The sequence below is a fragment of the Perca fluviatilis genome, chromosome 4 (genome assembly GCF_010015445.1).
Source record: "Perca fluviatilis chromosome 4, GENO_Pfluv_1.0, whole genome shotgun sequence".
NCBI classification, from domain to species: Eukaryota; Metazoa; Chordata; class Actinopteri; order Perciformes; family Percidae; genus Perca; species Perca fluviatilis.
This window is the reverse complement of record NC_053115.1, coordinates 24,788,623-24,814,534: the sequence shown is the minus strand read 5'-3', so window position 1 is coordinate 24,814,534 and position 25,912 is coordinate 24,788,623. Positions and strand designations below refer to the sequence as shown.

Sequence of the window (25,912 nt, the reverse complement as noted above, 5' to 3'; positions counted from 1 at the left end):
TCCTCCTCCCCCCACTCCATCTCCATCCACCCGCTCCACGAGAAGCGACGCGGTACTACAGATTCACCAGATTCGCCGGAGTGTCCAATCCCACCGTAGTTCAACATCACGTCTCCTTAAGTCCTCTAATATTTCCTCATTTATGTCACATCCATGATTCATGGAAATGTGTAAAACACAACAAGCCACAAAGAATGCTGCAACTTTTTGAGGACTGTACTGTAAAATGCCTCCTGACCTATCCAAACACCTGAAGCGCATTTTCATTAATATTTTTCTTTTTAATTATGTATGGTTTTCAAAAATGGGATCTGCTGTAGATGAGAGAAGTGTATGCGCGTTGTGCACACGCTACATTATGGCCAAGCATTCCCTAAAATAGCATCTGAATAACGCGCCACTGACTTTAGACCAGGTTTTTCCTGGTCAGTGGCGGAATTGTTTTCTGAAACTGCAAAATAGCACCACGTAACTTTTGTGCCGGAACACGCCTCCTCTTTTCGCTGAACCGCCCCCGGGAGCGCAAATACATTCCCTAATTTACCGACGTGCGTCTGTGGAGGGAAAAGTCCGCTGTGCGTGGGGTGCAAAATAGGAATGATACATGCGTCGGTGTACAAAGGCAACTGCGCTGAGTGCAAGATAGGGCCCTTAAAGTCTCCCTCAACCCAAAAATGTGCAGTCTTTTTTTTTTTTTTTTAAGAGTTTTCAGGCTCATTTGCGGAAGGGTCTCTGTGCTCACCTTAAATATGAGTTTAAGACACGTATAAAAATGATATAGTAACATAATAACTAGTTTGGAAGACAATCGTCATCAGATATGCAACTTAAAGAAGTGTGTGGTGAAAACCGGAAACATCCAACACCCACATACCCTTAGAATGGAATTTACAGTGACGTAGGAGACATCTTGTGCTCATCACTGGATAAATACAGTAAGACATAAGAATGTGACTTACGATATGTACTGCTCTGTCTTGTTGAATTTCTTGGCGAGGTACTTGGCTGATGCTTTGCTGGGTATCTTGACAAAGGACATTTCTTTACCGTAGCGTGTCATGTTGCACGGTGTCTCGCACACGCAGTAGTCATTGTCTCTCTCAACAAGAAAGTCTGAAAAATAGATTAGGCAGAAAGAGAAGTGAAGAGACTGAAACAGAGAAGACACTAGGGCAGATAGATTTATTGTTAGCCCAAGATGACAAACATTATGCCAGCAGAGTGAAAGGCATCAAACTTGTGAAAAGATGCCGCAAGGAGACACCGACACCGAAGGGACCCTTTTAAGAAATATAAAACATACAAGACACACGGTGAAAGAGTCAGCAAGAAAGCGGCAGCCAGAGGCCAACACGTGAAAAAGCCAGAAATTGACAACAAGCAACAGACATGAAAGGCCTGAGAGGTATCAGTTGATGGAGAGAAAGGGGAGTGTGAAAAAGAGAGCCTCAGCGCCAGGCCTGAGGTTTACTCTTTGAGAATGGCCACCATCAGGCTTAAGGCACACTATATTCTGTTATCAGCGGGGGCTCTGAACAGTGGGACATACACATTGAAAATAGTACACGCACAAACACACGCACGCACAAACACACACTGGGTTCTGCTTACCCAAGGCAGGATCTGCACACTCCTTGTACTGCTCCGGGGTGCAGTATGGGGCATCTCCTAAGGACAGGAAGGAGAAACACAATGTTCTCAATGTGAACAAAACAAGGGAGAAAGGGAACAATAGGGTTTTCAAAGAAGCACAAAGGACGACAAGATCTGGGCTTATAAATAATTTTGCCTCAGACTGTCATTACCGTCCTTATTACGACAGCATATTCCTCACAAATGTGATTAACTTTTGTACTTTCGCTGCCTATCGTCATCACTTTCAGTCTGTGTCACCCTCTCCATCTTTGTCTCTAGTGACAGTTGAGCCATCCCTCTCCCTCAGGAAAAAAGACATGTCTTATATGTAGAGGAAATAATTTCCCAATTGCAATTATTCACTGCATTTTGCTTCATACATTTTCATGACTCTCTCATGACAGCGCGATAGCAGAGATGAATAGGAGCAGAGGATTTTAGCTGGAGAGTTCTCTGGAGACCCAAATTAATCAACTGCACAATCACTATAAGATAGCAGCTAATCCTGATTACAACACAGACTGATTGTCTGGCTCTCTCTGGATGTGCAAACACAGAGCTGAAAGTGACCCTGATTGAAGAGAGAGACATTAACAATTATTGGACAGGTGAGTGCAGGTTAACAGAGGCCAAATTCGAATGTTTCCTCTGTGCCAAACTCCTTTTCAATTTGCCTTCTGAGATTACACACTGTGATTACATGTAGAAGCTAGACAGCAAATGCCAGCTGTAATCACTGCACAAACACAAAGTGAAAATAGTTGAGTTTTCCGAATCGCTGGAGTGTGAAAGTATCTGATGCATCTGCAGTCGCTGGCAAATAGCTGTTTGTTCCTTAAGAATAGCTTTTGTCAACACGATTTCAAATGAAAGCACTTCCAACAACATCAACAGGCACTGCAACATCTAGATCTTTAGGATTTAAATGTAGATATACAGCTTTTGTATCCAGCAATGAGATGCCCTTCTGGTTCCTACCAGGCATGTGGACCATCCTGCAGTTGCAGTTCTCTACCAGGTATCGTGTCTCACAGTCGATCCGGCAGGCCGTGATGCTGTAAGTGTTGAAGAAGTCTGAGTCCATCGGTGTGGCCTTGCAGTCCCCCCACGGTGGAGGCAGGTACGTCAGCTGACAGAGACAGAAGCAACAGTGCAGAACCACTTTAGTTATAGAGCATATTGTCTGTTGAACATCCTCTCTTGTGCTCTGTTAATGCAATCTTTATACCTTGTACTTTCTGTCAATATATCTATATTAGAAGCCGTTACACATTTAATTTATTTGGCACAGAAAATGAATCTCGTTCTTACTCCATGGCGAATACATGTGTATTGTGGTGCTTATTGTGGGAGCTTCTCTCCTACGCGTCTTCTATTCCCAGTGTCTCCGGTGCTTCCATTGTACTGCCCACTCTCCATGCAGGAACTGAATGGTATCAGCTGTGCAGTAGAGCTGTGATGTTGAAGTCTACACTCTAAAAAGCTTTGCTGCACATGTCCGTGCGCTCCCAGACGTTCAAACTAGTCATCTAGGGAAGCACAAACGGGCTTTTGTACAATGTGTGTTGCCATATTCCTTCTGATACGCAAATGTGCATTTTCTATCACTCGTGCAATATGTGCAATAAAATATCCACTTTATATAGACTTTTAGACATCTCTGTTCTTCCTCCCTCCCATCCTCTGACCTCTGTATATCCTCAATGTCTAACACATGGTCTTCTGTGAATCCTTTGCGGTGCCATGCACAGTGTGTATTACAGTTTTTGGTACGCTCACACAACCATTTATACAGCGCACTAATATAAACTTTTACAGATATTTAGAATTTTTATATTTATTTTTCTAATTATTATTTTTCCGTTCCCCGTCGAAACCTCAGAGGTATTTAGTTAACTCTAAACCAATAAGACTAATAAAACCAAGTTCTAACCAAGCAAATGTTCACATTTGAGAAGCTGATGCAAGTGAATTTTGATATCACTTAAAACAATGAATGTGATCGACTAATAAATTCATTGAGTGGTTGTTTCAGCTCTTCATGTGAGAAATAAAACCTTTGAATCTTGAAGCTTGTGCCCACTGGTGGTCTCAGGGGAGGGGTGCAGAGGGGCGACCGCCCTCGTTTCCCCTATGTTCTAAAAAAAAACCAATTGCAGCAAAAGTGCACTCTTGGATGCCCCGATGGCAGATACAACATGATGAAGTGCTTGCTAGGGTGGCCTTTCAGTAAAGAAATCAAGATGCAGTGCACTAATGGGTGCCGTTAAACTGAGAAAACATGATGCAGTGCCATATAGGCTGCCTTACAAACTTTCTGCTTGCCGGTGCCCCACCACATGCAGCTGTTACCCTTTTTATTTTACAGTTTTTTCTATAACAGTTAGCACATGTTGCCTAATAGGTTACTCTATGGCTCACAAAGTAGACTGCAGAATAAAGCCTGTTGTATCTTCAAAGACATTACACACCCTGGTCACTCTCTGTTCTCTCCACTGCCCTCTGGTAGGAGATTCAAGTCCATCAAATCCAAATCAAACAGGTTAAAAAACAGCTTCTATCCAAAAGCTGTTAACTCCATAACACCAAATGGCCACTGAAAAAGAACTGCTATTACACCTGGGACTGTTCTGTTTGTGTGTGTGGTGCTGGTTTGTCTGTCTGTTTGCACTGTATGTACTTTGCTAAGTTTAGGAGCAGGATTGGAATTTGTTTTGTGGAACTTTGAATTATGAGTGTGCCTATAAGGGAAAAGGGGTTTTCTACCCTAATCCTTAATGCAACTTTTTAACTTAAATCTATTCATGTATTTTATCCTGGCATGACTGTTGTGTGTTTGCAAATGCAGTTTGAAATACAGTTGCAGCTTAAAACTCTAATTATTTATTTTTCTTTTATGTATTATTATTTCACTCTTTTTTTAACTGCTCAGACATATGCCAGTGGTTTTACTGCCATGTTCATACAGCTTTCTTGTTTGTAAAAACTTGTCGGTTTTTCTGTGTTTCAGAGTGAAAGACTTGTTCTCTTGCTGATCCAACTGATTTCAATGACAGTTCCCACCTGCCTGGCCCTGTGGACGGAATGAGACGACAAGACCGGTCTCGCACTCATCATTACACATCTCATCACTTTATATATGTGTAGGCAGCACAGTGGCTTACTTCTTGGCAGTTTCCTCCCACAGTTCAAACACATGGGTTCATTGGATACTCAAAACTGTAATAAATGATCATAACTACTATTACATCATGTGTTGTCTTTAATTCAATTCTTTCTCTCAGCATGTGTTGTGTCTTGTCCCTTTGTGTGAATGGTGTCTCTGAGTCTCTCCTCTTTGCAGGTACAGATGTGTTTAGTTGTCTTTCTTTTTTATAAAATAGCACATGGTAACATGGAATAAGGCATATAAAGGGCCATTTAAACATAAGCATGTAAACAGAAAACCAATTAATCATCAACAAAAACTAATATAAGTCTAGGTCAGAAAACCAGTACAGTCATAACACTTAAAAAGAAAAAGAAATAACCATGAATTAAAGCTGCGAGCAGCGATGGACGGGCCCTCGCGCCTCTGTGCGCGTCGTGGTTACCGGCGGACGCCGCTCCTTGCGACCGTGCATTTGCGCGGCACTCAAATGCCGCAAATTGTCACCAATGAAAAGGGAACTCCCCGCCGAGTTCGACGATACCTCACACAAGACTACGTCATACGGTTGATTAGCTGTGAAAAGGGTTGTGGCTAATGCATAGGGGGCAGGTCAAACCATCACCAATGAAGAAGGAAGTCTCTGCTGAGTTCAATGATACCTCACACAAGACTCTACCTTAGATGGGTCAGCATTTATTAAAAAGGGCGTGGCTTCAACATAGGGGGCGGGCCAAACCATCACCAATGAAGTAGGAAGTCTCTGCTGAGTTCATTGATACCTCACACAAGGGTATACCTTAAACGGTTCAAATTGTATGAAAGGGGGCGGGGCTTAACAATAGGGGCGGGTCAAACCATCACCAATTAAAAATGAAGTCTCTGCTGAGTTCAATGACACCTCACACAAGACTCTACCTTAGACGGTTCAAATGTTATGAAAGGGGCGTGGCCTGAGTAAGTGGGCGTGGTCATATTATAGGGGCTGGCTCAGTATCACATGTAGACCACATATTATAAGTTTCATGTAAATCGGATGATGTTTGTCATATAAGGCAGATTTCCTGTGGCCAGAGGGGGGCGCTATGACCAAAAGTCAATTTTGGCCTGTATGTGTCCTCAGGCCTGGACCCTTGTCCATCCTGACAAATTTCGGGCAGATACGACAACGTACACTCAAGTTACAACAACTTCTTTGGTCATCGCTAAACACTCAAAATGGCCGCCACGCCACCCCCCCCCGTCGTGACAAAAGTTTTTCTTTTAATAACTTTTCATCGTTAAGGTGTTGGGATGGTACAGACCAAGTTTGAAGTCCATCGGATGAAATCTCTAGGAGGAGTTCGTTAAAGTACGACATGTGGAAATGGCCAAAATCGCACTAATTTCGAACTTTGAAATCAAAATGGCGGACTTCCTGTTGGGTTTAGGGTATGGCTCTAATGACGTTTGTTGTACATCTGGACATGTTACATAGGTGTACCAAGTTTCGTGAGTCTACGTTAAACGCACTGGAGGGGCTCAATTTTCTTAACTTTGTAGGGGCCGCTAGCGAAGCCATTTTTGGCGCTATTCCCGAAACCCTTAAAATACGTAAAATTTTCACCAGACTTGATGCGACCGCCAAATTTGGTGAGTTTTTGAATATATTAAGCCCCTCAAAAAGCCAATTCATTTGACGGGAAAATAATAGAAGAAAGAAAGAAAGAAAGAAAGAATAATTCCTTCAGTTTCAATAGGGCCTTCGCCGCTGTCGGCGCTCGGGCCCTAATTAAGATGAGATAATGATGAGCATATTACTTGACCACTGGAGAGATCACAACCCTATAGGCGCTACTACTCCCTGGCCTCTATCATCAGGGCATCTAAACATTATAAAATCAAAATGATAGGAACAAATGTAACCAATAGACAGAAAAATTGGGACATATAAAGTAGGACAAATGAAAAAATATATACATCCAACTCCAAAACAAGTCCCAATAAATCTTGTTCATACTTAAGGTTGTACCATAGTATACATGTAGAAAACGTAAACTGAAATCACTCAGACAGAGTGCTTTTTGAAATGTACATATATGAAAATATTAGCAATATTCATTTAGATTTCAGCTGTCTTAAAAAAGGACAAACTTTGATGCATTAAATAAAGTGCAAAGCTATAAAACAGCCCCTGTGTGTTTCCGTCTCATCGATTCAAACAGTGCATCACTGAGTGCTCACACAGCAATAAATTAAAGGCCACTGTTATGATTTAGGGGCCTGCTTTTTACAATTTGTAGTGAGGTGTAAGAGGCAGCCGCGTGTGTCGCGCACTGGATTTGGTTACTAATAACCCAAGACGATGTTCAACATGCACATACAGAGTTCACACACACATACACATACTGTACCGATCACTCAAGTAAACCAGATAGCTCAGACTAAAATCTAATCAGGCGATTATCATGATTCCTTTGCCTATTTTCACATCAAGGACGTTTCACAAAGTCAAAGAGAACATAAAAATAATCAGTAATCGTAAAAGGTGCTTGTGTATTTATTTACCTCATCACGTAGGCTAGACCTATTGGAAGAGCTATGTGACTGGGTAATGGCTCTCTTATGCTGAGAGTTCTGCTATTTCAATTTCTCTGCATCTTCAAAAGTTCTACTCAGCCATCCTAAACCACCTTGTGGTAACATTACTTCCTATTGGTTAAACTTCTGCAAAAGTGTGGACAACAAAAGTGAAACTGGCGTAAGAGATTTCAGGACATGTTAGCATGCTGTTTAACGACCATGACGAAGAAAACAAATCATGTTAATATTGTGATCTCAATTCCCCCTTTCTCAACTAAGTGAGAGAGCGCAAACAAAAGGGTGAGAGGTAGAAAATAAGAGGAAAGCCAAGAGTCAGCAAGACTCTGCAGACAGAAACAGAGGAGAAAGGGGGAACAAACATTCTGTTCTTTTTGCTTTTAAGTAGGGAGAAATTGTAGATTTTTCTTTTGTGGGATCATGGTGAGTGACAGTTTGGCTGGCAGAAAAGAGCCCGACAGTTTTACACTACAGGACTGCAGAAACAGGCAGTTAAATGAATGTGAGCAAACTGCATTAGATTAATGAAGAGTGAGCCTGCCAGCCAATTAAATAAATAAATATATAGAGAGAGAGAGAGCGAGACAGGGGATCATATTAAAGAGAGAGGGATCGTATTAGAGGAATTGTAATAACTGTTGTAGAGGAAAAAAGTGACGGAGCTAGTGAGAAATCGAGAAAAACAAAGAGGGACAGTTTCCTGCAGACGCGACATTGGCAGCATGCAAAATCCTGCTGCAGCCCGCCGACACTGGAACACTCACTGGTAGTGTGGACGTGGAAGGACTGAGATCACTCCCAAATCCATCCCTTTCTCGCCACCATTCATTATGCATGGTTTTGTAGCATATTAGGGGCTATGGAGTATATGATTTGTCTGGCTGTATGCTTGCCATCATACCAGAATTATATACAGTTTAAAAATAACCTACATTCACTTTGTTTCACTGAGCCAAACAGACTTCCACAAGATGACTGGGGAAATGTTATTTTTGTTAAAGGAATATTTCACCGCTGGAAAGCTGAATATATCTTTAAATTGGGTCACTTATGTAGTAGAAATGTGAAATTTTTTTTTAAATTGGTGCCTTCTAGGCCGAGAAAAGCCAGAAAATGTGTTTTGGTCTTATATGGATGAAAAACACCAAATCCCAGAATGCACCTGCTTCGTTGCTTTGAGTCCACTCCCAAGCCACGCCTACCGCTTCACAGACAGACCGAGGCATTCAACTCAACTCAAGCGTGTTTTATTTCAACCATATACATGAAACAACGTTTCATCGTGACTCAACGACATTATATAAAAACGACATACGAAACAGGCTACATTTAGTACACACACTTTATAGGCTCCGTAAAGTTCAGCTAACGATACTAGCATTACGCGTTGGTGGGCTGTAAACACAGAGCATAAACACAGCCGTGAATTAGCGTGCAATGTAGAATGGTCGGCATTTAACAGTCACAAACTCCACCAGCAGTTAGCAGTTAAATGGATACAAATCACCACATTTCTGCGCCACTCGGTGTTAACACAGCCCACCTCTTTTACCTGGCGACAGAGCATCTCTAGCTCGGAGGGCTAGCAGGCTGGTTAGCTGGACAGTCCAGTACACTATTCAGGCAGGTTTCCACAACAACAAAAACACAGCAGTCTCTCAACTCAGCGTTGGGAGTTTCGTTGAAGTTGGATGTAGTCCAGTTTGTGGTCTAAATGAGCGGACACTCCACCAGCAGTTAGCAGTAGCTAATTGGATTTTATTTCTACACCAGTCCGTTTAACACAGCCCACCTCCACGGGCGGCGCGAGCAGCCTGGTAGCTGGATAGTCCCGGTTCCGGTACACGTGTTGTTCAGGCATGTTTCCACAACAACAAAAACACAGCAGTCACTGAAATCACGCGTTGGGATTTTCGTTGAAGGAGGATGTAGTCCAGCTTGTTGTTTAATGAGCAGACACTTGCAAGCAGGATGGATGGGACAGGTGGACAGCTAGCGTTAGCTTTCCACCTAGCCGATGAGGATGTCCCCTAGCCGGCTGAGCGACGTGGCGCCACCGCTGGTCTCCGTGCGAAGCGGGCTCGCGTAGTGTGCCGAGGTATTCCGTCTGTAATAACGTTTCCTGCATATTCTCCGATCTGTACCGATGTATCCCGGTGGTACACACGTCCGGTAGTTTGAATGCAGATAATTGTTGTAAATGTTTTCTGCTGAAAACCGAGAGCCTGTTTAGCGAAGATTCAAGATGGCTGACAGTCGTTTTCATTCGGAATACCTCGGCCAAACTCTGCAGTCCAACCCTGTTGGCGTGTTGAAAACATACGAAGATAGATCCTACTACTGGCTGTAGTCTTGCCTATGGCCCAAAAATCTTCCGATGACGCAAAAATCGTCATTTTACGTCATCGGAAGATTTTTTCCAGGCCCCAAATGCAGAGATCTCTCGTCTCAGGGGGACATGAGGGAGGGAGGCACGGTCATTCAGAAATACTATCGGGTTTCTACTGATACAAAGCTGAATGCTAAATCGGTGAAGTATCCCTTTAAGGCACCAAATTTGTAACTATCAGAACTGTACAATGGCCCAGAGTCTCCAAAGGTTCAGCAAACATGAGCAGTCCCTTCAAATGCACTGTGGGATTGCTAAATATGTAGCAGCGTTCAATTTCCAATCAAAACCGCCTTTTCAACCAAAAGAGTAACTGTCCTTACAATTGTCACATTATTGATGTGCATGTCTGAAGCACACTTTTTGCCTTCTGTGTGAAACACAAGATTGATTCCCAGCCAAAATGATGTTTTGAACCTCCTTTGTGTGAAGGCAGAAAAGCAGTTGTCCTTCAAAACACAGCATAGTGCTGAGACTGAGAGTGCAGTGGTTACCATGTAGGACGCCTCATTTAAACCCCCAAGGGTCCAACAAAAGCCTTGAAAATGGCTGCCGACAAATATGTTACTCTCCTGGGTAGCTCATTCACTGAGGCACATACACAGTGTGACCTGACGATAGTGAACAGCCAGATTACAGGAGAATTCCGGTCGATTTCAACCCGTCGCTCTGTTGTTTGTAAATTAGGAGTACTGTCAGTAGCGAGAAAAACTAAAACAAACGGTGCCGCCTACACCGAGTTATCCTCCTTCTAGATTTTGCACCCAACAGGCTTAAACAGGGCTTCAACGGGGCAAGTTTTAAACGTGTTTTTAGCCTCTAAAGAAGTTCGAAATGCCATTAAAAGTGCTTAGCCATGTGCAGGTATTCCTTCCAAGGGAACACAGCGAATTTGACTGCAGTAGATGTGACAGAAAGGCATAAAAGTTGTGTTTATCCATACCTCTGTTGATTTCATACTTACCGGTGAAGTCCACACTAATCGATTGCTGATCTCATACAATCCAATATTCCAAAATGCATTTTTTCCACAAAAAAACGATTTGCCGAGGTTCTCTCCATAGTAATGAGGATGTATCAACAGGCTGTAACCTGACACCACAGTGGAGCGAGCAGAGCTGCTGCAGTTCAAGAGTTCAACAGCTCATTTGCATAGGTAACCTAGCAACGGCGGACACTGTCGGCAGAAGCAGGGAGGAGCTCACAGAGCTGACAGACGGAGCTTGGAGTTAGATCAGGACTAATATGAGAAAATGGTTCCAGTTTGTGCCTTTCCAAATTGCGCCAACCAAATGAAGAGATATTTGAGCTTGAGCTTTCACCGTCTACCCCTCCGCAGCCGGGAGATTTTACAGTTGTGGCTGGTTGCGCTTGATGCGGGTACATGGTGGTGCTCGTGTGGATATGGATACTGTATCGCAATGACCACCGAGGAAGAAAGCCTGTGCTGTAAGGAATGGGATCTCATACAGCCTGGTCTGGATGGGTCCCCAGATAACGGACATTGTTTCGCCCATACAGAGAGGTTTCCCCATCTGATCTATAAGGATGTTCTGGAAGCCTTTTTTATTTTTTTTGTCCCGAAAGTAAATTCGAAGAAGCGGCCTAAACCGAATGGACCTGATGGCCAGCTGTCTAATGAGTGAGTACAACAGGCTTTTGTAACTCTGTCCTAGCTTAGGTACATTTGTTTTTAGTTGTAAATAGTGTTAGGTTGTAAAAAGTTAAAACCATGCTTATGTTTTATGTTTTAAATAATAAATTGTATGCTACAGTCAGGTTATGAAAATAGGAATGGAATCTAGAATAACTACTAAGGTAAAAACAGCTGGTTATTTCTCTCCCCCTCTCTTCCTGTTTCTTGCAGATAGATTAGGTTAAAACCAACTATTAACATATGAAGAGAAACGTCTCTTTGAGGCCCCGTCCACACGTACCAAAACAATCTTTTTTTACCCGTCTTCCCTGGATTCGTTTCAAGAATAGTTGCGTCCAAACGAATCCACTTGTAAATGACTCAATACGCTACTTCATATGCCAGGCCTATAGGCAGCGCTGTTTCTGCTACAGAAATTCACCAAAAAACGGAGAAGAGCATAGTCACTTCCACTTCCCATCATAACATGATTAGCTAGATTATCATTTTCTCTTAATACATCCGTGGACTATAATAACTTTCACCACTGCTCATTTTATAAAGGCTGCCGCAAGAAAATGTGTCTTTGTTTACGTTGTATAATGTGCTGTTGGATTGCTTTTTATTTTGCATGATTGCAGCACGCTAGCAGCGAGCTAACGTTAGCGCGCTAACGTTCGCTAGCTCTAACATCGGCAGTCAAACAAACATCAATGATCCATGAATGATGTCCTTTTAAAAATCTATACGTTTTTCTTGCAGTAGCCTTTCTACAATAAGCCGTGGTAAAAGTTACTATAATCCGTTCAAGGAGTTGATAAGCAGACAGATTAGCTAGCTAGTTGATAAGTTATCTACTTCCACTTTATAAACAGATAGCCATAGCAGCTAACGTTAACGTTACTTCGCTGCTGGAGCGGTCAGCTGCTTTAGCGGTCAGCTGCTTTAGCGATGTTTAACGTTGGCTACATAACGTTAGCAATATATCTTGTGTAGAATCCAGAGGGAAGGGTCAGGGAGCAGAGTATTTAGATGAAGTGAGCTGGTTTGACCATGGAGATGGGACATGCTCGCTTAGCTTCACCACAGTTGTTTGCGTCAGTGGCCGTGGGAGAGGGTGTAAAAGAGGGGTGTGGCGATGACCTCATCGATACGGATCCGTATTTACCATCCATACGAAGCCAAACGAGAGCCGTTTTCGGATTTTTTCACCCTGAGACCTGGTTTCAAAAAAGTGCGTTTTCAGGCAGTGCGTTTGCAGGATTTGTCTGGACGGTCGGCCCAAACGATGCAAAACATGTGCGTTTGCACAAAAAAACGTTTCCGTGTGGACGGCCCCTGAGTCTCCAACCTCCTGGTGCCAAGTCTGGGTTAGAACAAAGGAAATGCAAACTCTGTAAACTTGAATATAATCAGCACTACCAAGATAAATGACTTTTGTCTGTGACCTGGAGTTAATCTAATCAGAGGTGTGTCCTTAACCTGAGAGACTTATCATTCAAGGGAAACACCCACAATCCCAAAGGGATATAATTCTTTTCCTGAGAAAGATTCGGGGCTTCAATCTGTGACCCCGCAAGGGGAAGCATTTTGAAGACCGCTGTTTACAGTGTATTGTTTTGTCATGTCGCATGGCTGTTAACTGTGACCCGACAGGGGAAGCATGTTTTGCAGTCTGCTGCTGGCAGTGCTTTATGTTTTATGTTTGATAGTGTTTTGACTGGCGTTTTCATCGTGTTGTTTCATTAAACCTCTTGCTTAATCTTTCAATTCGACCCCAGCCTCTCCTTCCTCCAGAAATCAAACGATCACGTCTTTTAGAGTTTTTTAACAATAGACATTCAAAACACTAATCACAGAGCTGCCAACTTTTCCCAAAACCTTGGAGTGAGATTTGGTGGGGCAAACCCAAATTTTGCTGCGTACAATTCAGCATCATTAATCTCAGGGTTTAAATTGTGATTTGTTATGTGGGGGGGTTCTCCCTAGGGGGTTCCGGGGGTATGCCCCCTGGGATTTAAAAAAAAAAAAAAAAACATTAAATGGCACTTTCTGGAGAGTTTTGTGCAAAGAAACGGAGAAATCGAGTCTTACATGATATTTGCAAAGTTTGCATTGTTGTAGTATCAACAGGTATAAGGGCATTTAGCATTTACATGCTACTGTACTGACAGTACTCGTAATTTACAAACAGCAGAGCTACGGGTTGAAATCGACTCTGCGTATCTGCTGCGGAGGGCTGCGGACCGCCAGAGCTGGGACGCAGTCGGAACGCAGCCGTTCTGCAGCCAGTGGAAATACACACATTGACTTTAATGGAAACCTAATGACTCCGCCACCGTTTTGGAGCCATTACACAGCCGTTACGCATCTGGTGGAAATCCTGGTTGCTGTGTTTTCTGTTTCTGTCTTGATCTTAATTTTTATTATTTAATTTTATTAATTTTATTATTTCTTAATAATTACTTTTTGCCTGCTTTATCCTGGACTCCTTTTGCTTTGTATATTTTTCCTTGTTAATTAAATCTTCAGACTATTCCACTGCCTACCGTCTCTGCATTTTGGGTCCGCCATTCTCCAACTTCATAACATCTAAAGTAAAACTAGTCGTTCTGCAAAAAAAAAAAAAAAAAAAAAAGGTCCCCTATGACTAATTATTATAGTACATTATTAGATTGGTAATAGTGATGCAACAATATGTAAGCAGCATTTTACTGTTGTAGCTGAGGTGTAGCTAGTGAAGTCCAATGGTTCCCAATCCTGCTTTTCATCAAAAGATAAATTACTTGACCACTGACTAAAGGTTCCAGAGATGGTTAAGAGAGATCTGCTATTTTTTTATTGGACTTTTTTGTAATCTTTGCTATTTTGGTTAAATATTAGATAATTTCTACCTCTTATTTATTTATTTCAATAAAACAACCTGAGAGGTTTAGAGAGGAAATCACTTTTGGTTGAACTGCTTTGGTTGAAAGACTTCACAAACCTAAATGATTGGGAACTATGGACCTAAGATTTAACAATACAATGTGTTTTATAAGCTTATCATATGTTTTAATGTAAAATCCTAGTCTTAAAGTAACTACAGCTGTCAGACAAATGTAGTGGAGTAAAAAGTACAATATTTGTCTCTGAAATGAATTAGAGGCATAAAGTAGCATCAAATGGAAATACTGAAGTAAAATACAAGTATTCAATTCTCTGCGGTAACATGACTTTATATAATCAGTTTAATTATCAAGTTAATGTTTGGAAATGTTAGTAATGGAGGAAGAAAGAAAATGAATCATGTAGTCTGTGTGTGGACCAGAAGGTTTAAAATCTGTGTAGAGCAGACAGATGGGTGATACATGTCAGTGGTTTCAGCAGGAGCCACCTTTTCAGATTACAGAGTCATTTGATTCAAAATTCATATACAAATATGCCTTAGTGGAGCTTCAAATACATTCAGAATGCGTCTCATTTGCCTTGACATCCTTAAACACACAGAGAGGGGTTTTTGATACGGAACAGCTTGTGCTCACTGTTTGAATTTCAAATCACTGAGATGCTGACTGGGCTGTGAATGTTCAGTAAAGCTCTCAGTCTGCTGGGAGTGACGGGAGCAGACAGGGGCAGAGCCATCAGAAGTGCCTCAGATGCAGCAGAAAGATCCTCCAGATGGTTGAGGATCGAGGGGAGTATGCAGGAGAGCGTGAGTGGTACTGGGACACAGACCAGGGCTTGATCAACCCTAGCAGGGTCACCTGGGCCATGCAGGATGAGGTTAAAAGCCCAGAAACACCCACAATGATCCCAGGATGCATCACTGATTATATTAGCCACTTTGTGAATTGATGTATGTTCACCCTAGATAAGGTGTTTGCATAACAATTTTCTCATAAAATTCTAAGTGTCCATGAAAACAGACATCTGGGACAGAAAAGCAATCCAATTTGAAGGTGTTAGAGTGAAAACTGAATTTCACATTAAAATGCTTTTGCCTATTGAAAAACTGACAGTATTACATTAATGTCTAAGTCTTTTTTGCTTTTGTTTGCAACATTGTTTTGTAAAAAAAAGCTATACAAATAAAGGTTATTATCATCATTATTATTATTAAAGAATAACTAAACCCCAGAGTTTTTTCCATAGACTGTAAAAATAATTATTGACGTTACCCATTGGTTTGTGGACACTGGACGGCCGTTTTAAATCCGAGAGTTGGTATTTTGGCCGTCGCCATCTCGATATTTTGGAGCCAGAAGTGACTATATATATGGACAAGAGGGCAGAGCTGGGGAGGATGACGCAGCTAAGCTAGTGTCGTGTATGGTTTCAATGGCGTTTAAACGCTGCAGAGGAAAAGTCGGTGATTTTCAACTGAGTGACGCAATTATCAAGCAGAGTTTTGCTGGCGGGTAAACGGGGACCTCCAGGCACTGGCGCCGTTCATCTGCACGTACGGGAGTATACACAGACAGAGGTGGTCAACACGACCCAGACAACATGCCATCTGACACCAGATCAGCCAATACCAAAATTCAATTGCAACAGCCGGGTTTCGACCAGTAGAAGGCGGTCGCTAATCCCGCTATGCATATTTATAACACAATATGTAGAATTCAAATACTTTGCACTAAAAAGTCAAGATTTGGACCTGAATTCAATTCAATTAAATTTAATTCAATTGAACCCATCAACAAAACTACTAAATACCTATCTATATACATTGGTTATCAGCTGAAAACGTGGTTTGGGGATTTAGTTACTCTTTAAAACTGATGGGCTCATTTTATGTTATTGTTTGAATTACAGACACAAAACTCTCAGAATTAAATTAAAAGGCCAATATTAACATAGGGATTCTCCCAGACAAAATGTGCTGAGATATATTCTTGTATTTTCTGTATTTCATTTCTTTCAACTTCATCAAGACGTACCCGTTGTTCCTGACAGGAGACAAAAGTCTGAAACCCTGGCGCCACTCCAAAGCCCAGCTGGTCTATGAACGGTGGCTCGTCCTGGGTGTGGATCTGAACTTTGATCCCTGCTTCAAACGACGTCTCGTCTGTTGACAAGAAGAGGTTAGGACATTTACAACAGGGATGATGATCTGTATGGACACATTGGTCTGCATGATCTACCCAGCAGCAGTTGCTGTTAATCAAATGAAGAAAAGCTTTGCAGCAGTGGAACATCTTCAGCCATTGAGTAAAAAAACAAGCCGGGAAACAAAATAAAACAAAATACCATGACAAATTATAAACCATCATTAACGTGTAGTCTTATTTGAGCTGGAAAGAAGCTCTCCAAGAGAGTAATTGCTTATTCATTCGTTACATCTATGGACTTCCAGGGATGACAATCACAATTAACAATAGCTGGAATGAGGAGTGAAAGGATAAAGAAGATGGACTTCCTAAGTATAGCGGTTGATGATGAAAACGTGCCCCACAGGAGTCTTATTTATGATTGGATGAATGGATAAATTAATAAATAAATGATGATGAGGATAAAAGGAAAATCAATACAGCTGACAGCTTCCTTGGATACAGCACTCTGCTGTTTAGATTTTAAATGAAGCAGATGGGCCTCTTTGATACTGAGATCAGGGGAACATTAAAATGACATGGTGACTCAAACCTATACTTGCAAACATATTTCTATCATATTTGCAGAGACCTGGAACTGCTTATCATGGTGATGGCAGGCTGGATTCAAGAGATTTAGTTCCTTTGAGTGTTGGCTCAGGGATAAAGTAGGATGTCTGCTTCCTGCCGCCTTTCCTCCCCGCATGTCACTCTGTATCTTCCTCTAAGTGCCAGACTTTCTCACTATTTTCAATTAAAGAGCTTAGGGATGCGGCTGGAATTCAACATGAGAGCTTCGACAAAGAGCGACAGACTTTAACTGTTACACATTGCTCTTCTGAGAATGGAAACAAAGCCATCTTCTGCTGCTGCCAAGACTAATGCTTAAAGGGCTTGGAGCAGCAAAATATACATAAGTAGTGCGCAAGCTCCTGCAAGCAAAAGCGCACGTCAATCTTTAAGTCATGGCCATCTGTCATCCTTGTACAATGGAATAATGAAATTTGGGTTGAACCTTGGAACAAAAAATGAAAACCTTAAACGTAAGAAAGTCCAGCTGCCTCAAAGTTATTTCACTGCCTGTGCTTTGTTGTGAAATAATTTTAGGTATACAACAATTACACAGAAAGTGTAGACAATTTAACCTGGAGACATAATGTACTGTTGCTATGGTTTTAACAAGAAAATCACAAGCTGATCAGTGAAAGACTACAGATATATACTTTATTAAACCACATCATCACACCCGCACACCCACATTTTCTTGGATTTCTCTTTGGTTGCCACTGTGGCCTCACAGTATGAAGGGTTTGAAATCGACGCTCCCAGCTGTGTTGCATCTGTGAGGAGTTTGCATGTTGTCCCCGTATCTGTCTGGGTTTCCTCTAAATGCTCCTGTTTCCTCTAACACTTCAAAGGCACATAAAAACTCTAAACTGTCTGTATGTGTGAAAGTAAGTCTCTATGTATAAGACTAACACTCTCATAAACTGAAGACCTGTCCTGGGAGTAACCTTCCTCTCACATAATGCATGCTCCGATATGCTCCAGCCCCATGCCACCCTGAAGGAGATAAGTGGGTATAAAAAATGGATGGATGGAATACTCAGCTTCTTATTTAGAACCGGGGCCTCATTTATCAACCGTGCATACTCACGTTTTTGTGCTTAAAAAATGCATGCCCCTATTTCTACGCACAGAATCTAATTCATTAATTTCTTCTTCTTGTGCTTAAGAATATGTATACATTCAGAACCACTTCTGACCAGGAAAACCAACAAACCCTTAGTGGTACACACAAATTAAAGACACTCAAACCTAAACTCAACCATGTTATAATGGATGGGTTGTAAACAATCGTTCCTAAAGACATTTCTGTTTAAAAAAAAAAAAGTAATCTCTTCTTCCAGAGGGAAATTATGTCTTTAATAGCTCTATTTTCTCTAGTACTTTATCACTGATAACCTCCGAAATTATATAAGACAGAGGATCTGTTAATGACATTCATACATAAAAAAACGTAATCGGTAATACATTTTGGTACGCAAATTATGAGCAAATTTGTAATCTATGACCTACACTGAAGTATTACTCTGTCCAATGTCTTTTGTCAATCAGCTGTCCCGAAACTGTATGTTTATTCATTTATCTTTGGACACCCACTTGTAGAGGTGTCAAATAAGACAGTTTGGTTTTGCCTACTTAATGCTTTAGCAACGTCATGAGAGGTTATTAACGACAGGTGCAACCTCAACGAACCGAGTAGCCACGTCCCTCGCGGTCTCACTGCATTTGCTCGTAATAAGCACTTATAACCACTTAGTGTGTAAATAGAACACTATGAAGCTAAAAAAACCACTAGCAATACCCATTAAATGAGACTTATGTTTAAAAAACACTTTCTTATTTGCTACTTTTGACCACAACAAGTAACTCTACATGAAAGACTTTCAGAAGGGAAGTATTGACCATATTTGGCATTCTGGGGGTGTTTCTGTATGCAAATGAACCCGCACATGAACCAACAGTACATTATGTCTCCATGGCTGAATAGGTTAGATTCATCATTGGTCACTGTGCAATGTTGTGCGTGTACATATTTGATGGATACCAATTTTCTTGTACTTAGAGACAGTTCCAACGAACATATTCAGAACATGCATGCTATGATAAATGAGGCCTCAGGTGTTCGAACTAGCACATTATGTATTGCACGGCATCGAGCCAGATTAAACAAACAGGTACTAAATTGTGTTATAATTAAACTAATCGATAGCCAATCTGCATCATTTTGACATTAATGACAAAACCTGCAATCCCCTTAAAAACAAACTTGTGACAATAACATAAACAATCATGATAGTTATGAGATAATATAGAAAAATAAAAAAATAAAAGTGAATAAAGTATATGTCTGTGTATGTACTGTGTAATTACTGCATCCTTAGGTTTCTACTACACCCTCACTTGTAAAAGACTTTAATCATTTAATAATCTTAAATACAGAGCATTATATATTAATATCTTTAAATCATTTAAGCTTGGAGTAGATGCAATGTTATATTTAAATATTTCAGTCATAGCATTGTGCTTCATGTTTAATGATGATCATGTGCAGAGTTTTTCTGTGACCACACTGAGCTGTCTCTTTACATTCAGTGCCCAGTGCATATAAAATATTGATCCAAACACAGAGCAGCATATGCAGCTGCATTAAAATCAAAGTGTAAGGGCCCCCAAGGAGACTTGACTGTGTTGATGAAGGGTCAACCCTGAATGGAAGAGGCTGTAGCCGCCATTGATTTTATATCTGGCAAATGGTTGTGCTCTTGTTTGATTCATGTGGACCTGAAGCTGAATGACAAGTGATACAATTGTATTACAATGAAATTGAAATGAAATCTTCTGATCAATATCCATCTGTCTTTATACACATTAGTGGATAACATCCCGCATTTCAAATTATCAGGGTGTGTATTGTTCAGGATCATCCCTCCTAATTAATGAAAGTGAAGAGAATATTTAAGAGAATTTAATATTTCAGGTGCATTCTGATTCAAAGTTTGTTTTTATTATTTTAACAACATAAATCATATTCACAGTCCTCCACCCCTTAGAATAGCGTCCATACTGTCCATTAAATCAAAATAGAATTGTAAGAACCGAGTATACATACAAACATGTTAAACATTAACCTCCAACCAAATACAACAAATACATACATACATAAAGAATAATAGAAGCAAGGACCTTACACATTAATGCTGACAACCATATCTCCACTGGAGCGACTCCAAATAATGCCACCAGAGGTTCTAGCTCTAATCTATGATGAAGGACCGCAGAAAGGGTGAGAAATATGGATCGCCAGTAATGCTCTAGTTTGGGATTTCAGGTGCATTCTGAACATACATTTGCTACAGATAAAACAAATCTTAAACCTATTTGGTCTATATGGACATGTTCACTATACTAAATGGATTTAAGCTTTCATAATTACAGCAGAGGTGCTTGCAATGTGTGTAATACAGCCTAGTCAGGCCTCTGTCTCAGGGATTAAAGTGGAATAGTTTTTTTCCCCCCTGAGATTTCTCAGAGCACCACCACTGAAAAATAACCGGCTACTTTGGTGTTTAATTGATTTTAAAAAAATCCTCTTTTTTAACTCTTTTTAAGTCCTCGCTTAAGGGCAAACATAAACACCTATCTTGTGGTTTTAACTGAGGACTTCAGAACTGGAAATGGGATGTTTCATGTGATGTAACCACCAGGTAAACTTACCAGTCTCTCCCCATACAGGCAAGTATTCATCCTGCTGGATATCCAACATCAGTTCCAGGCCGTTGCCCATCCCACCCTTCATCGTCAGCAAGAGGGGTCGTCCATCTTGGCCTGAATTAAAGGTGTAGCACTTCCCATAGCGTGTGAATATCTGAAATACACACAGAGACAAATGCAGGGTTTTTAGTGATACATGATCACAACTAGATGACAGGAGAGAAAGGCATCATTTAGGCTGCATCTCAGTTTGCAGCTGTAAGTGTTAAACTGGAGATAAATGTAGTGCAGAGCAGGGGACAGAGGCAGCTAAAAAGCACCTACAGTAACCTGTTCTTGTTAAGCTGTCAGGTGCAGACCTCAGAGGTCTTAGTGCTGAGATGCTGTTGACAAACGGAGCCCTCACCCCTCTCAGTGCTGCATGGTACAGTATGTGCTTGAGTGAATATGACATGACTTTTATATCAGAGCGGGATATCCTTACACACAACGACTGCTGGCATCAAAGTAAATCTAGCAAAAAGTGATTGAAGTTCTTCTGAGAACTCCACATACAGACTGTTAACAATTAAGAGAATGCAAAGATTTCTGTTTTTAAATAAGGAGCGATGATTATCGTTAGAGCTGAAACATCGACTGATCAACAAGTCGGATGACAGAAAATTGAACAGCAACTACTATCAAATTTCTTGTATTTCGTTGTCATATATGATAGTAAACTGAATATTTTGGAGTTTTAGACTGTAAAACAAGTCTTTTGAAAATATCACCTTGGGCTGTGTGAAATTAAAATAGGAACCGGTTTACTGTTTTTTTGACATTGGCAGATCAATCGATTATGTAAAGTTGTTTCAGCCCAAATCAAATCAAAAATCTAGAGCTGCCACTTATTACTTAATGACTGGTCAATCTGACAATTATTTTTATTATTAAGATTAAGTCTTGTCAAATACTATATATATATATATATATATATATGTATACCTGCCCTCAGAATACATGCCTGGAGAGTGTTCTGTCTCATTAATGGATTAGGCATATACTGCACAGTGGTACTGGAGAGCTACTAAAGAGTACAGCAGAAAACTGTGATCTATTGGCAAAGACATGATTGCCAGTGAACTAATGGATGTGTAATTGAATCCTAGACATTAGGAATTGGAAAGCCATGGCCAGGATCCAAAATAAATCATTTCCTTTAGTTTGTTGTCAAGCCACATGATTGAGAGCCCTGTATCAAAGCATCCTAGCTCACAATTAACTTATTATTAACCTTCAACATTTTGACATTCACATGAGGAAATTGTAAAAGGAAGTGGAGGAGGAGTTTGTAGAGAAGAAATGACAATAGCAGCTGAAAAGTAATAACTGAAGTATTGTAAGTCTCCTCCTATTCTTCCTCCACTCTCTGTCTAAATGTTGTACACACAACATACAACAGAGACAAGGCTTCATTGTGAGATAGCGGTACAAAGAACTTCATCAAAACACAGATAGCTTGCACAAAAGGCTTCTTTTTTTCTTTTTTTGCTGAGCCTGCCTAAAAATGTTGCTTTACTGTATTTCTTGTGAATGCATTGTGAGGACCTTGGGAACACATAGGGAGGTGTTGATGGTGACTTATGAGTCAGACATTAGCACTTCATGACAAATTACTCAAATGTCACAAACACCAGATGCATGGAGCAAAAAAAAATAATCACAGCCGTGTCTCAAAAGTTAGCATAATGTGAATCCTGTTCAGTGAAGTGTGCAGGAAAGAATGGAGTTGGAATCACGATGATTTGCCTCCCAGGGTGCGGTTATATGGGAGCTTTGAAGACACAAAGTGGTGAAATGTAATAAAAGGCTTTCTGATATTTGGACACAATATGAGATCGAGATGTGACCTTTTCAGTAGGTAAGTGGCAAAACCGGGTAAAAAACTGTCTGCAACACCCGCCTATGTGTAGTGACTCCAGAGGAGGATACAAACATCAATAAAAATGCCCCTGAATCCATCTTAGCCCTGGAGTCGTCTCTGACCATAATCAGATCTCTTTGGAATATAAGACATCTTACAATATCAAGGCACCACTTGCATCAGCTGCACAAAATATCTGATGATAAGAAAAAAAAAAAACCTGCAGAGAAAAACCGTCTCTGAGACTGTTATATGCATAGATTTTCCCCCATGAGATCCTGCAACAGCCAAACAAGCCACATGTTACTTAAAAATCTTAATCCAACCAATTTGTTAAGACAATTTCTTTCCATGGTTCTAGCCGTTTACAATGACTACAGGAGACAAGTTTGAACATTCAGGGCCTCTTTGCTGCTCACACTGAAAACAAAAAGCATTTGGCAGACACGCATCAAGAAAACAGTGATAAGATTGTAAGTGATTGTGTGGAAGTGTGCGTTCTCAGCAAGTGCCCGAGCATGCACACACATTTGTACAAGAATATGAATGAGCATGCTCCCAAGGAGTGTGTATAGGCTATAGTGTACAGCCACCCCTTGCTTGCCATCTGTGTGTATGTGTTGATAATGTGGTGATTGACTACAGGGAGGCCTGTAGTCAGAGTTGCTGTGGTAACCAGGATATTGTGCTGGCTGCATTATGTGAAGAGCAGCGGCAGTGGGTGCCGGTGGTGACCTTGGGGAGTCAGGATCTTAATTGTGTGCTGCAACTTTGAGGTTTACACTCAGTCTCTCAACATGTTTCTTTATGTCTGTCAATCGAACAGCCTCTATAGCTTATTCAATGCTGTTGCTGGTGTTTGTGCAGCATAAAATTCCCCCAATAATATATCCTAACAATTCAGCAGGAGCTATTTTGGAAAAGTGCAACCTTTCCCGGAGGCAGAAACCTCATCATCGCAAAAAAACAAAAGAAAAACTTTAAATTAATAAATTCTATATTAAGTGGAGCAATCAGGGCAATGTAAAATGGCTCACCACACACAGTGAAACATGTATAACTTATTGGTATTACATTTTATTATTATCAAAATACATTTAGCGTTGGGGGTGAGCAAATGTTTGTGATGCCTAAGCAGCATTTCTGAGGAGATACATTTTTGGTTCTCATACTGCTCCACACAGAGCCTTCATTGCATTTAAAATGAGAACCACTGTATCTTCTGAACTTGTAAACACAGGAATGAAATATTTAAACCGATGCCACCTATGGGGAAAAACACTGAGAGAGACATCACCCTCTCTCGTTCTCGCAGGGTGTAGAAATGTCACCGGCTCTTCGATAAATAATTCACAGAGAGACAGCCTGAGACTGTTGAGGTGGCCCTCGGCTATCCTTCACATGACAATGTGACAAGGATGCACAAGCTGTTCCCTAAAGTTGCCAGGGAACCACTTTCCCTCTCCATTGATTTCAAAATCAGTACTGAGCACGAAGGTGCAATGTGTTGTTACAGCTACAAACAGAGACACCTAAGAAAGATTGTCTGGGTTGTACTTGGCACTGAATCAACTGAGCTAAAAATAGGATTTGCTTATGTTCTCACTGTGTTATATATAATTAATAGATAATGAAGTGTGGCACTTTACTGTTCTGGGGTATCCACTTTCTGTCAGTGTACCTCATCCATATGGGAAGGGAGTGTTCACATCTTACACTATAATACATTCCAATACAACAACCACAAACCAAAACTATAGCACAGATTTGAACGTCTATATAATAGGAGGTTATTCTGTCCACCTGTTACTACACTTTCTGACTAGAGCAGGTGTGAGTTGAATATTTAGGTAGAGAGAGCTGAAAGCTTACTGTGAGTTTCTCAGTCAAAGAGTCAAATGAGTCACACTTGTTAAATAAAATGGGCATGGATGCACTGCTTTATGGACTTACAATGATGATGCTGTTGGTAGATATAATAGTATTAGTGGAATGTTCCCTTTAATATTGTAAAACATTTTTATGTGCAATGTGAAAGCGGTCACCCGTGGCGATGAACCCACAAAGAATCAATCAACCCTATAGTTCTCAGTTCTACAGAGTTATTTTTAGTGTCTTTGAGCTCATTGTTTTGGTTTTACGGCCTTCAACTTTACGGTTATAGTTCACTCTCACCGCTCTCGTCAGCATCGTTTTCGGACAGAGCAGGCAGCTGTTTTCAGTAAAAAAGACTCTGATAAACCCATTTCACACTACCGGTCCAGCACCAAACAATAGACTGACAAAGTTAGTGACTATAGCTGGTGAACATAGCAGAGCATTTAGCAGCTAAAAAGCCACATATTTCCCTCAAGAGGTGGTCAGAGATACAAAAACATGACTTCAAATGAACACTATTGTTATTCTGTGTCTGCTGATGTGTAACAGGCAACTGTTTGCTAATAAGTTTGCCTGCCAACTTCATAAGGTGATCATATGTAAATGTTGTGTTTGCAGCTTGTAGTGCTGCCCCCAAGTGGACAAAACATCAATTCATGAAGGTTTAAGCAACTTTGCAAATTCTCAAGTCTAGAGGAAGCTACCAACACCATATGTTCACGGTTACTGTTTAAAACGGTTGAAACTTTATTAAGAGCCATTCTGTAAACATTAAAGGGACACCTTTTGTTGAAACAGGGCTTATCACGGTCTTCCCTGGCTGTAGATAGGTGGGCCAACGCATTTTTTGTCTCATTGCAAGTAATTAGGTTGTTGTTGTTTTTTTTTGTTGGCTCACTGTTACTCACAACATGCTAACCGGCAACATAGGATTCCATTCACTACGCTAAGCTAACTAGCGTGCACAAATGCGTTGGCCCACCTATCTACAGCTAGGGGAGACCGTGATAAGCCCTATTTCAACAAACGGTGGCGTGTGAGCCTTTAAACATACTGCAGCTTTGAGTGTCAAGGCTAACTGAAAAGTTTTTCTCTTATCATTTCATCCCCAAATCTACAAAGAAAAGCATCACTGATTGTCCAGAAGGGGAATATAGAGTATAAAAACACCTTCTGTTAGACTTTCCTGTAAGATTTAAGAGCGGGAAGCTGTCAATCAATAGGGTGCACAGGGGGGGACTGAGGCTGATTGCATGCCTCGGATGGATTTTGTAACTGAAATCAATGTTTGAGTGACAAGAGGCCTGCATGAGGAGAATTAAGCATGTATGTTGTTAAAGCACAAATAAAGAAGGATGGAGCAGCTGCATGGAGTGAAGGATGGGTTGATGAT

At 40.9% G+C, this 25,912-nt stretch overlaps 1 protein-coding gene across 6 annotated transcripts in view; it reads right to left on the bottom strand.

Moving 5' to 3' along the window:
- asic1b (acid-sensing (proton-gated) ion channel 1b) overlaps positions 1–25,912 on the bottom strand; it is a 198,822-nt gene that overhangs the window by 7,779 nt on the left and 165,131 nt on the right. For all 6 annotated transcript variants that reach the window (XM_039798200.1, XM_039798201.1, XM_039798198.1 and 3 more), the window contains 5 exons: positions 20,742–20,892; positions 16,311–16,438; positions 2,614–2,764; positions 1,612–1,668; positions 960–1,113 (listed from right to left, as the gene is read on the bottom strand). In XM_039798200.1, coding sequence (XP_039654134.1) covers positions 960–1,113; positions 1,612–1,668; positions 2,614–2,764; positions 16,311–16,438; positions 20,742–20,892 — 641 coding nt within the window. The remainder of the gene's footprint in view (positions 1–959; positions 1,114–1,611; positions 1,669–2,613; positions 2,765–16,310; positions 16,439–20,741; positions 20,893–25,912) is intronic.